This window comes from Ipomoea triloba, chromosome 16 (genome assembly GCF_003576645.1).
Source record: "Ipomoea triloba cultivar NCNSP0323 chromosome 16, ASM357664v1".
Classification (NCBI taxonomy): domain Eukaryota; kingdom Viridiplantae; phylum Streptophyta; class Magnoliopsida; order Solanales; family Convolvulaceae; genus Ipomoea; species Ipomoea triloba.
Genome location: NC_044931.1, coordinates 3,584,930 through 3,597,101, shown reverse-complemented (window position 1 = coordinate 3,597,101; position 12,172 = coordinate 3,584,930). Strand labels below are relative to the sequence as shown.

Here is a 12,172-nt window from a genome sequence, read left to right as displayed (position 1 = left end):
GTTAGTATTTAAATCATATTTCACTGTAGGAATATCCAAATTGAGAGATTCTTGAATTGGTGGAAAGATAATTCAAAGGGCTATAAACTTCATGAAGATCACAAAGCCATCAACGGACTTCATGATGGCCAAAAAGGAAGGACAAGACAAGGACATCCCATTTTCACCAATAGTGTGTGATAATATATTATATATCAAGTTGATGGCAAATTATTGAAAAAGTGGTGCAAGTGGAAGACAATTAGACAAGATGATGGCTGATCAAGGAAGAGATAATCATATTTTAATATTGAAATTATTGGGTAGAAAATCACATTTCACACCCCAAATTTTATGTTATTTACGAGATTGAACCCTAAACTCCACCTATAAATACCCTACCAATGTATCATTCTCATCATCCCAAAATCATTCACATCTCTCCTTTAGTAGTTGCTCTTTCTTTCCTTAGCAAGAGAAAATTCTCCATTGTTTTCTCTTTGTTACACCGAAAGAAGAGTTGTAATAATTTCCTTATAGTGAAACACCTTTAGCCTTGCCCGTGGTTTTTACCCTCTTGGGGTTTTCCACGTAAATCTTTGTCTCTTACAATTGCTTTCTATTATTCTCTCCTATTATCAACTGTTATTTTTGTTCATATCGTGTAGGAAAGAATCAATCTTGGTAGAGTGACCTTACATGTCTAGGAAAATCTTTGGATGAGACTTGGTATTTAAGTAGTCCGTTTGTGACTCACCTCTCTCTTCTAATGGTTATTTTCCTGTTGTATTGTTCATAAAACCATTATTGTTCTATCTTTACGATACTGTTCAAATATTCTGTACGATATCAGTTGATTTTACGGTTGTGTTGGCCTGCCGACTGACTACCCCGTAGTCATAAAACCAACATTGGCGCCGTCCGTGGGGAGCGAAACGAAAGGCCTTTGCTTTTGTTTTGGGTTCCTTGTTACTATTATCCAGCACCATGGTCGTCACTCGTAAAGCGGGAAGCCTACCAAAGGATTTGCGCAACACGCTTAGTAGAGGCAACGCACAGGCACCTTTAGGGAAATCTATGCAGCCGTCCCAACAACGAGCAGAACCCAGAGCCATCACACAATTGGCGTCACAACTTGCGTTACCAGTTGGACAACCATTAACACATGAAGAAGAGAGGCCTAGAATGACTGTGACTGTGGCAGAAGCCGTGGGTCGTTTACTAGAGGCGTTGGGGCAAAATCCTGTAGCAGATGTAGTCCCCGATCGTGTGGACCCTGCCACCAAAGCACGAGGACAATCGACCGGTCGTGGCCAACCTCGACATGGTGTTCAAAAATCTGGTCTGCCGTGTCGACCAGAACCATCACGGACTCAGGTTGATCGACAAGGATCGCACAATCGCCAATCAGTTTTTGATCGTTTGAGCCCTGAGAATACGACTACCAGTGCCCCGCGACATGCCCGTCACAATCCTCGTCGTCGTCACGAGGAAGCAATGCGACGATTGAAAGGCAAGGAAAAGATGCACGAGGAAGCAATGCGACGATTGAAAGGCAAGGAAAAGATGGAGGAACGACATGAGAAGGGTGGCCAAGGCAAGGAAAAGATGGAGGAACGACATGAGAAGGGTGGCCCTCAAACGATAAAGATGGAGGAACGACATGAGAAGGGTGGCCCTCAAACGATTGAAGAAAGTAGTGGACATGAGAAGGGTGGCCCTCAAACGATTGAAGAAAGTAGTGCTGAGACCCCTGAACCAATTCGGGAAATCCAGGGTCGAAAGATCGCAGAATTGGAAGAAGAGATGCGCAATCTACAACGCCATTTAAAGGGGAAAGACGGACCTACCACTCGGTTTCAGTTGTCCATCGAACCTTTCTCTGCCAAAGTCCAAAATTACAAAGTCCCGAAGGATTTTAAGTTCCCGTCTATGCCTACTTACGATGGGTCTAGTGATCCTAGTGATCATTTAATAGGATTCCAAGCCAAAATGCTGATAGCTGGAGCTAAGGATCCTATGTATTGCCGTGTATTTGTCTCTACATTAGAGGGAATAGCTCGGGATTGGTTCATTTCTTTGCCTCGTGGATCAGTAAGTACCTTTGAAGATCTAGCCAATCAGTTCCTTACCCGTTTCGCTGGTAGCATGCGAGCTAGGAAACACTTTACCGATCTTACTGAGGTAAATCAAGGGGAATACGAGAGTTTAAAAGACTACATCAAGCGGTGGCAAAAAGAGATACAGGCGGTGGACGGGATAGATGATAAATCTGCTTTAATGATGTTTATGCGCTCACTCCGATCAGGTAAATTATTCGAAGATTTGTTTATGCGCTCACTCCGATCAGGTAAATTATTCGAAGATTTGCGGAATAATACTCCTGATACTTATGCTCAAGCTATCCAGCGGGCTAATCGATATGCTGAAACTGAGCAAGCTCTGAAATTAAAGAAGAAGCAGGAAGGAGGGTCGTCGTCCAAACGACCTAGGGAAGAAATTGAGCAGCGTCCAAGGGACCGCCCGATTGGAGGGGACAAAAGGCGAAACGGATTGGAGAGGCCATCTGGTTTCCAACTTGGTGGGACTCGAACACAAGGTACTTTACCCTTACATGAAGTACGTCAAGTTGGCCATATTGATGCTCCTGCACTCCCGCCTTTGCCCCCTGTCTACAATCTACCACGTTTTCCCAACAATGCGAAATATTGTCGATATCACCGACGATCTGGGCATTCCACGGAGGAGTGTACAACGCTACAAAGGGAAATAGAGAGTCTGATTCATAAAGGCCGGCCAATTGATCGACCGACGAACCAATCGCGTCGACCGCCGCTAACGGGGCATGACACGGCTTCGCCTTCAGAGAAACAAACAATTCCTACTCTAGATGATCGGGGAAAACGACCAGTGGAGGAAGAAGAAGGCCGGGAGGAGCAGAATTGGAAACACAGCAAACCAGTGATCAATATAATTTATGGCGGTCCGGAAGGTGGCGATTCGGCTCGGGAAAGGAAACAATGGGGTAGACAGCTTTATGTAGGGGCAATTCAACATGCAGTCGCCCCAAAGAAGCCTAGAAGGGACCCAATCATTTTCACGGATGATGATATACCGCATGGAACGGTCCTGCACCGAGATGCTCTGATGATAGCCATAGATATAAAAGGAACAGTCGTTCGGCGAGTGTTTGTGGACACAGGAAGCAGTGTAAATGTGATGTATGCAGTGTTTGTGGACACAGGAAGCAGTGTAAATGTGATGTATGCAGATACTTTCAATAAGCTTGGTTTAGACCAAACGAAGTATGCAGATACTTTCAATAAGCTTGGTTTAGACCAAACGAAACTCGCAGATACTTTCAATAAGCTTGGTTTAGACCAAACGAAACTCGTACCAGTTAGGACCCCGTTGGCTGGGTTCACCGGTGATAGCATTGAAGCTGAAGGACGCATCGTTTTACCTGTCGAGATCGGACAATACCCTAGGGTGCGAAAGCTGGACATGGAATTTGTAGTGGTCAAATTGACCTCCACTCATAATATCATCTTGGGTCGTCCGGGCTTGGAAGACCTAGGAGCAGTCGTGTCACTCGAACACCTCTGCTTGAAGTTCAGAACGCCTGAAGGAGTTGGAGTTGCAAGATGCGATCAGCGGATAGCTCGGTCTTGCTATCTTAAAGCATGTCGTTCGATTGGGGAAAAAGACATGCGAATCCATACCATCGCAGAAAAAGCCAAGCAGAAGGAATCAGTTGAACGGCCGGAGCCTGCCGTTGAGTTAGAAGAAGTCGTCTTGGAGATTGCCCACCCAAACAGGACAGTGAGGTTAGGCCTCGGGCTAACCAAGGAGGTTAGAGAATCCATTTTGCAAGTATTAAGGGAGTACAAGATGATATTCGCGTGGGGGCCGGAAGACATGCCCGGGATTGACCGATCAGTGATTACACACCGATTAGCCGTCAGCCCAGCAGCCCGACCTGTGGTTCAGAGGAAAAGGTTTCTAGCCACAGAAAGACGTGAATTTGTGAAGAAAGAAGTAGCAACCCTACTCAAGATCGGCCATATCCGGGAAGTTAAGTATCCAACATGGTTAGCCAATGTGGTGTTGGTTCCGAAGCCTCCAGCATGGAGAATGTGCGTGGACTACACCGACTTAAACAAGGCGTGTCCCAAGGACCCCTTTCCCCTTCCGATGATAGATTTGTTGGTTGACCAGACTGCCGGATGTGCCCTACTCAGTTTTATGGACGCTTTTCGTGGCTATCACCAAATTTTCATGGAGAAGGAGGACGAGGAGAAAACCGCCTTCATTACCCCAGATGGAGTTTACTGTTATAAGGTGATGCCGTTCGGTCTCAAGAACTCTGGTGCGACCTTCACTCGAATGATAGCTCGAATATTTGGGGAACAACTCGGCAAGGGAATGGAAACTTACGTCGATGATTTGCTGGTCAAAAGTAAGGAAGCAGCCGAGCATTCCTCAGAGTTGAAAGCCAGTTTTGAGCTAATGAAGAAATATAATATGCGGCTGAATCCAAAGAAGTGTGCCTTTGCTGTGAAAGGAGGAAAATTTCTAGGATATATGGTCACGCAACGAGGAATCGAACCCAATCCTGAGAAGGTAAAAGCAATATTGGACATGAAGCCACCGACTACCTTGAAAGAAGTCCAAAGATTGACTGGTTGCTTAGCGGCTCTCAGCCGATTCTTCTCAAAATCAGCTGAGAGAGCCTTACCGTTCTTCGAAGTAATAAGGAAAAGGGATAGCTTCAAGTGGACCACCGAGTGCTAGACGTCCTTCGAAGAATTGAAAAAGTACTTGTTGTCCCCTCCCTTGCTAGCTAAACCTAAGGAAGGAGAGACCTTGTATTTATATCTCGCAGTTTCTAACCAAGCACTCAGTTCGGTCCTTGTGCGTGAAGAAAACAAGGTGCAATACCCTGTATATTATGTGGGAAAACTATTGAAGGATGCGGAAATAAGGTACACTCCATTAGAAAAAATGGTCTATGCTTTAGTGGTTACCGTGCGACGATTGATCCCTTATTTTCAATCGCATCTTGTGGAAGTGCTTACCGACCAGCCGTTGGCCAGTGTGTTAAGGAATCCAACATCCTCTCGACGAATGGTAAAATGGGCGATAGAGTTAACACAATATGGCATGGAATACAAACCGCGTCCCTCGATAAAAGCTCAAGCCTTGGCAGATTTCATAGTGGAATGTTCAGCCAAGGTGTCTACGGGCGATCGATCCTTAATCAATGACCAGACTGATTGGTGGATATTGAACGCAGATAGAGCAGCCAGTTCAAAGCACTGTGGAGGAGGAGTTATGTTGACATCCCCAGAAGGTTTCAAGGTATATTATGCCTTAATATACAAGTTCAAGGCTTCTAATAATGAGGCCGAATATGAAGCCGTGATTGGGGGTGTGCGACTGGCAATTGCTTTAGGTGCTTGAAAAGTTCGGATTCGCACGGATTCCAGGCTAGTAGTTGGACAAATTAAAGGAACTTTTGAGGCCAAAGGAGAAAACANTGTATGCAGATACTTTCAATAAGCTTGGTTTAGACCAAACGAAACTCGTACCAGTTAGGACCCCGTTGGCTGGGTTCACCGGTGATAGCATTGAAGCTGAAGGACGCATCGTTTTACCTGTCGAGATCGGACAATACCCTAGGGTGCGAAAGCTGGACATGGAATTTGTAGTGGTCAAATTGACCTCCACTCATAATATCATCTTGGGTCGTCCGGGCTTGGAAGACCTAGGAGCAGTCGTGTCACTCGAACACCTCTGCTTGAAGTTCAGAACGCCTGAAGGAGTTGGAGTTGCAAGATGCGATCAGCGGATAGCTCGGTCTTGCTATCTTAAAGCATGTCGTTCGATTGGGGAAAAAGACATGCGAATCCATACCATCGCAGAAAAAGCCAAGCAGAAGGAATCAGTTGAACGGCCGGAGCCTGCCGTTGAGTTAGAAGAAGTCGTCTTGGAGATTGCCCACCCAAACAGGACAGTGAGGTTAGGCCTCGGGCTAACCAAGGAGGTTAGAGAATCCATTTTGCAAGTATTAAGGGAGTACAAGATGATATTCGCGTGGGGGCCGGAAGACATGCCCGGGATTGACCGATCAGTGATTACACACCGATTAGCCGTCAGCCCAGCAGCCCGACCTGTGGTTCAGAGGAAAAGGTTTCTAGCCACAGAAAGACGTGAATTTGTGAAGAAAGAAGTAGCAACCCTACTCAAGATCGGCCATATCCGGGAAGTTAAGTATCCAACATGGTTAGCCAATGTGGTGTTGGTTCCGAAGCCTCCAGCATGGAGAATGTGCGTGGACTACACCGACTTAAACAAGGCGTGTCCCAAGGACCCCTTTCCCCTTCCGATGATAGATTTGTTGGTTGACCAGACTGCCGGATGTGCCCTACTCAGTTTTATGGACGCTTTTCGTGGCTATCACCAAATTTTCATGGAGAAGGAGGACGAGGAGAAAACCGCCTTCATTACCCCAGATGGAGTTTACTGTTATAAGGTGATGCCGTTCGGTCTCAAGAACTCTGGTGCGACCTTCACTCGAATGATAGCTCGAATATTTGGGGAACAACTCGGCAAGGGAATGGAAACTTACGTCGATGATTTGCTGGTCAAAAGTAAGGAAGCAGCCGAGCATTCCTCAGAGTTGAAAGCCAGTTTTGAGCTAATGAAGAAATATAATATGCGGCTGAATCCAAAGAAGTGTGCCTTTGCTGTGAAAGGAGGAAAATTTCTAGGATATATGGTCACGCAACGAGGAATCGAACCCAATCCTGAGAAGGTAAAAGCAATATTGGACATGAAGCCACCGACTACCTTGAAAGAAGTCCAAAGATTGACTGGTTGCTTAGCGGCTCTCAGCCGATTCTTCTCAAAATCAGCTGAGAGAGCCTTACCGTTCTTCGAAGTAATAAGGAAAAGGGATAGCTTCAAGTGGACCACCGAGTGCTAGACGTCCTTCGAAGAATTGAAAAAGTACTTGTTGTCCCCTCCCTTGCTAGCTAAACCTAAGGAAGGAGAGACCTTGTATTTATATCTCGCAGTTTCTAACCAAGCACTCAGTTCGGTCCTTGTGCGTGAAGAAAACAAGGTGCAATACCCTGTATATTATGTGGGAAAACTATTGAAGGATGCGGAAATAAGGTACACTCCATTAGAAAAAATGGTCTATGCTTTAGTGGTTACCGTGCGACGATTGATCCCTTATTTTCAATCGCATCTTGTGGAAGTGCTTACCGACCAGCCGTTGGCCAGTGTGTTAAGGAATCCAACATCCTCTCGACGAATGGTAAAATGGGCGATAGAGTTAACACAATATGGCATGGAATACAAACCGCGTCCCTCGATAAAAGCTCAAGCCTTGGCAGATTTCATAGTGGAATGTTCAGCCAAGGTGTCTACGGGCGATCGATCCTTAATCAATGACCAGACTGATTGGTGGATATTGAACGCAGATAGAGCAGCCAGTTCAAAGCACTGTGGAGGAGGAGTTATGTTGACATCCCCAGAAGGTTTCAAGGTATATTATGCCTTAATATACAAGTTCAAGGCTTCTAATAATGAGGCCGAATATGAAGCCGTGATTGGGGGTGTGCGACTGGCAATTGCTTTAGGTGCTTGAAAAGTTCGGATTCGCACGGATTCCAGGCTAGTAGTTGGACAAATTAAAGGAACTTTTGAGGCCAAAGGAGAAAACATGAGGTTGTACAAAGATGTTGTCGAAGGGCTGCTCACCAAATTGGAAACTTATGAAATCCATCATGTGCTGCGGTTGGAGAATCAGGAGGCCGACATCCTATCCAAGTTATCCTTGGGAGGGATACCTGACCACCTGAAGCGAATATGCAAGACAGAGATAGTTGATATGCCAAGTACGGAAACTTTGGTAATCGCCGTAGTGTTCCCCCTAGAGGTGCGGACCCCGGATGATTGGATTGAAGAGTTAGTTAAGTATATTACTCAAGCTGAACTCCCTAATGATCCCGAAAAAGCAGCTAAGATAAAAAGAAGAGCACCAACATATGTGATATTAGATGGAAAGCTGTACAAAAAGTCTTTTGGCGGACCGCTGCTTAAGTGTCTACTGCCCCAGCAAGCTCAGGAAGTGATGGAAGAAGTTCATCAAGGGGTTTGTGCTGCTCACCAAGGAGCTAACACTCTGACCAGGAAGTTGATCATTCAGGGATACTACTGGCCTAGTATGGTTCAAGACTGTATCCAAAAAGTTTTACGCTGTGAGGTATGTCAAAAGTTCGCACAGAAGAAAACTCGACCGGCTACTTTTTACACCCCTATCACCACTGCAATTCCCTTCGCTCGATGGGGGGTGGACCTTCACGGACCATTACCTATGGCCCCTGGTCGACACAAGTTCTGCATCGTGGCTATAGATTATTTCACTAAATGGATCGAAGCTGAACCACTGGTCACCATCACTGAGTACCAATGTAGATAGAAGGTTCTTATGGAGAAAGGTCATCTATCGCTTTGGTTTTCCAGAACATCTGGTTACTGATAATGGTCGGCAATTTGACAATCAAGCATTCACCGAGTTCTGCTCAACATATGCCATCCGACACACCAAAGTCTCGGTAGCTTATCCTCAGGGTAATGGACAAGTGGAAAATGCCAACCGAACCATTATGGAAGGCCTCAAAAAGAGAATTGAAGAAGAAGGCGGTGCTTGGGTCGACCAGTTGGATTACATCCGTTGGGCTTACCGGACCACACCACGCCGAGCAACTGGAGAAACACCCTTCAGTTTGACCTATGGGTTTGAGGCCAAGGTACCTGTGGAAATTCTTAACCCGACTAGAAGGGTCCAGCTATATGATGATCAAACCAATGAGGAGACCATGCAAATAGAGAAAAACTTTCTGGAGGAACGAAGAGATGTAGCGGAAAGAAGAGTGGCTGAGTACCAACGCTCAGTCAAAAGGTACCAAGATGCCCGCACTAAACCTAAGTACTTTGATATCGGTGACTTGGTCCTGCGAGATCGAGAAGCCAGTCAACCAACCAGTGGAGGAAAAATGGCGAAGAAATGGGAAGGACCCTATAGGGTGTCCGCCATTGTCAGACCTGGTACCTACAAGCTAGAAACGATGGAGTGAGAATTGATTGAGCGTACCTGGAACTCTTATCGCCTCAAAAGATTTTACCATTAATATTTCCTTGTCAATGTTATCTCGTATTTTATTTAATAAAGTTATTTCCTTGCATATAAATTTAAAGGAGTCATGGGATGGAATACAGACCAACACGGTCAAAACGAAAGGAAGATCAAAAGGCGTCCTGGTACAGATATCAGGCGATCATTCTAAAAAAGAAAGGTGGAAGGTATGAATGTATAAAGAACAAGCTAACCAGATAACTCAACTGGTTGAACAAGTTTTATAATAAATGTTTTACAAAATTCAAGCTCAAATGGATGATAGAAAAGCAAAAAATTAATTTGTCAATTGGTTTGAGAATAAGGATGGAAAAGAAGGTGGATGGTAACTTGATAATCGGTTAAGGACCGAGGATGGATTAAAAAGGTTAGGATAAGTATAAACTCTAGTTGATGATTAAGTCTATACTTTAAGTTTTGCAGGATGCCTAACCAGTATGTGGTTAACGTACTAGCCTTTCAGAATATGGCCTGGTGAAAGCATAATATTTCATGTATCCCCCTGAGAAAGGTTAGCTTATATATGTTCATTTTAATTTAGTTCGCATTTCACGAAATTCATAGCAATTGAATATTTTTTCTCCAGTAAGTTCAGTTTTTTTTAAAGATGCGTGCATATCGTTTCTTTGAAAAAAAAATTATTATTATTATTATTATTATTATTATTATATTTACAAAAAAAAAAAAAGAAAGAAAAAAAAAGAGGGGGGTCACGTTATCCATTGGGGGGTACACCTTCAATCATCACCGGGGTCACAACATTCACGAAGGAGGGGGGGCTCGCCTTCGACCTTCTCAAAAGTTCTTTCAGGGGGATATCCATATCCTCCTCGTCGCCCTCCGTACCAATACATGCGGTAGAAATGGGAGTCCAAGGGGAGCTTACAGAAGGAGATGAGGATACCATCGCTCTTCTAAGCTTTCTCTTCAAGTAATTTAACTTGAAGTAGGCATTCCTCAAACACAGGGTCTCGGGATCTAAGTTTGAACCCGGCATGTCAGACAGTAGCTTATGCCTATTTTTCAAAACCCCTATAGTCGCCCTTGTCAAAGCATCCTTCGGATTTTCTTCAAAATCCTGTCTGATGAAATCGTTAATATTCGTCCATAGTCTCAAGATGAGTTGAAAGAATATACCTGCACATTTTTCATTAGGGCTTCCAAGCTCTTCAATTTTCGATGGGGCCACCGAGGGATTCCCACTTTCCTACACTTTTCCTTGAGCGTCGTTTCCCCTATCCCTAACTCCTCCGTAGCTTGACAAACTGGCATGTGGAAATAGCTGGAAATAACCTCCCTACTTAACGTTGATGGAACAGGACGCCTTCCTCTACCTTCCTTCTTGCTTGAATTATCCTCCACAATTGTCACTTCACCTACCTCAGAACTCTCCACACTAGTGTCATCACTGCAACCTATGAGGTGAAGTATTTGTTATTAACTATTCTTTAAATTCGCAGAGGTATATTAATGTAGGTATTACCTTGGATCCCATTATGACTCTGTTCAGTGTCTGTTGGAGAAATTGGAGAGAGGGAATCGTTAAACCGCTCCGTTGCGGGGGTTACCTCGAAACAACTATCTAGCATGAACAAATGACGGTCCCAAAGGGAGTATCCCAAAACTGGGCAGTCAATAAGATTAGAGAAGGAGGATGAAGTAACTTCATATTCAAGGTTACACAAAGAAGAAGAAGGGGATTCCATAAAAAAAATAAAAATAAAAATAAAAATAAAAATAAAAAAAATGGAGCAAGAAAGAGAGAGGGAAGGTTCCTGATTGAATTGGATTTGGAAGATGCCTTTATATAGTGAGTTCTAGGGGCAACTTCGGTATTCTGATTTTTACAAAAGTCGTAAAGACTACAATAACCTAATTTGTTTTCTTCAGATTTTCTAAAAGAGAACATGACATGCTCGAGAGCAGACGAACAGTTACTCTCTTTTAGTCGTAAAGACTATAGTAACCTAATTTGTTTTCTTCAGATTTTTCTAAAAGTAAACAGGATCTTGTCGACAACTGACGTTACGTTTCCCGATGTCAAATAATCACTCTCTTGCATTACAAGCTGCCGATTCAGAACCCCATCGAGAAAATGGACCAAAGCTTAGCAGATACTCAACCTAATCCCAGAAGGTGCAAAAGCTCAAGTATATATATGGCTTCTTCGACATTGTGGAGTAAGAATCATCATACCCTTCGAAATAAATAAAAAAATATACTCTAGTCGAACCTGGCGAGACAAATTCCTATCAGAGGTCAAGCACATGGATACTTAGCCATGAAACTTTGCAAGAAACTGGTGATCATGAAAGTCTTTATGATCCGAAAAATATGGGCTATTATAAAGCCCCTGGATTATCTGTCACCAAGTGGTTTAAAATGTAGCCCCTCAACTTGGTGGGGTTTTCATTTTGTTTCTTGTGCCTTGGATGAGCAGAAATTTCAGCTATTTCAAATTCATGTGATGATTTGGCCTTGATGTTACTTTCATCTGGCCTCAGCTCCAGGGCTATTCCACCTGCATGTCGATAAGTTCTTGCATTCTTTGCACTCTTTGTATATAATGCTAATGCTCAATAATGTTTCATATGTATTTCTTGACAACTTCATGGAGGTTTTGGGCCTAGTGTTCGTCTTTTACTTTCCTGTGCCTTCAACTTCGTGAGCCACAAGAAAGTGAGGGACTGGATGTTGGGTGAGATACTTGGGCCTGAATGTTTGGGCCTAGCCCATCGGCCCAGAATGATGTATTGGTTCGATTTGATTAGGAGCTTGGCGGAGGCCCAAAGTGCAAATAACCATCCAATCCGTATAAGTAGCTCAATTAAAGTTGGAGAAATACAATTACGTAAGAATGAATTGGGTAAAATAGCATAAAGTATTATTTCCCGCCCAACTTGTCAGGATTCAGTACTTTGGTCATATCTCGGCGTGGGAATATCAGAATCAGGCGATTCCGGTGACATTAGAAAGAAGACTCAA

General features: G+C 44.0%; 2 protein-coding genes across 2 annotated transcripts; one reads left to right on the top strand and one right to left on the bottom strand.

Moving 5' to 3' along the window:
- The first annotated feature begins 966 nt into the window (after positions 1 to 966).
- Positions 967 to 4,773, top strand: LOC116007921. The gene has a single exon (XM_031248580.1). It carries the CDS (start codon positions 967 to 969, stop codon positions 4,771 to 4,773), a length of 3,807 nt encoding a protein of 1,268 aa, XP_031104440.1.
- Positions 4,774 to 9,902: 5,129 nt separating this feature from the next.
- On the bottom strand, positions 9,903 to 10,893 carry LOC116007920 (protein RKD1-like). The gene is made up of 3 exons (XM_031248579.1): positions 10,671 to 10,893; positions 10,325 to 10,602; positions 9,903 to 10,265 (listed from the first exon to the last, which is right to left on the bottom strand). The coding sequence occupies exons 1-3, from the start codon at positions 10,891 to 10,893 to the stop codon at positions 9,903 to 9,905; spliced, it is 864 nt and encodes a 287-aa protein (XP_031104439.1).
- Between the last annotated feature and the right edge of the window lie 1,279 nt (positions 10,894 to 12,172).

Coding starts and splice junctions, on each gene's coding strand:
- LOC116007921 (XM_031248580.1), top strand. CDS start 967: ATGGTCGTCACTCGTAAAGCGGGAAGCCTACCAAAGGATTTGCGCAAC.
- LOC116007920 (XM_031248579.1), bottom strand. CDS start 10,893: ATGGAATCCCCTTCTTCTTCTTTGTGTAACCTTGAATATGAAGTTACT. Junction 10,603..10,670: donor GAGTCATAATGGGATCCAAG/GTAATACCTACA, acceptor TTCACCTCATAG/GTTGCAGTGATGACACTAGT. Junction 10,266..10,324: donor CCCTAATGAAAAATGTGCAG/GTATATTCTTTC, acceptor TTCATCAGACAG/GATTTTGAAGAAAATCCGAA.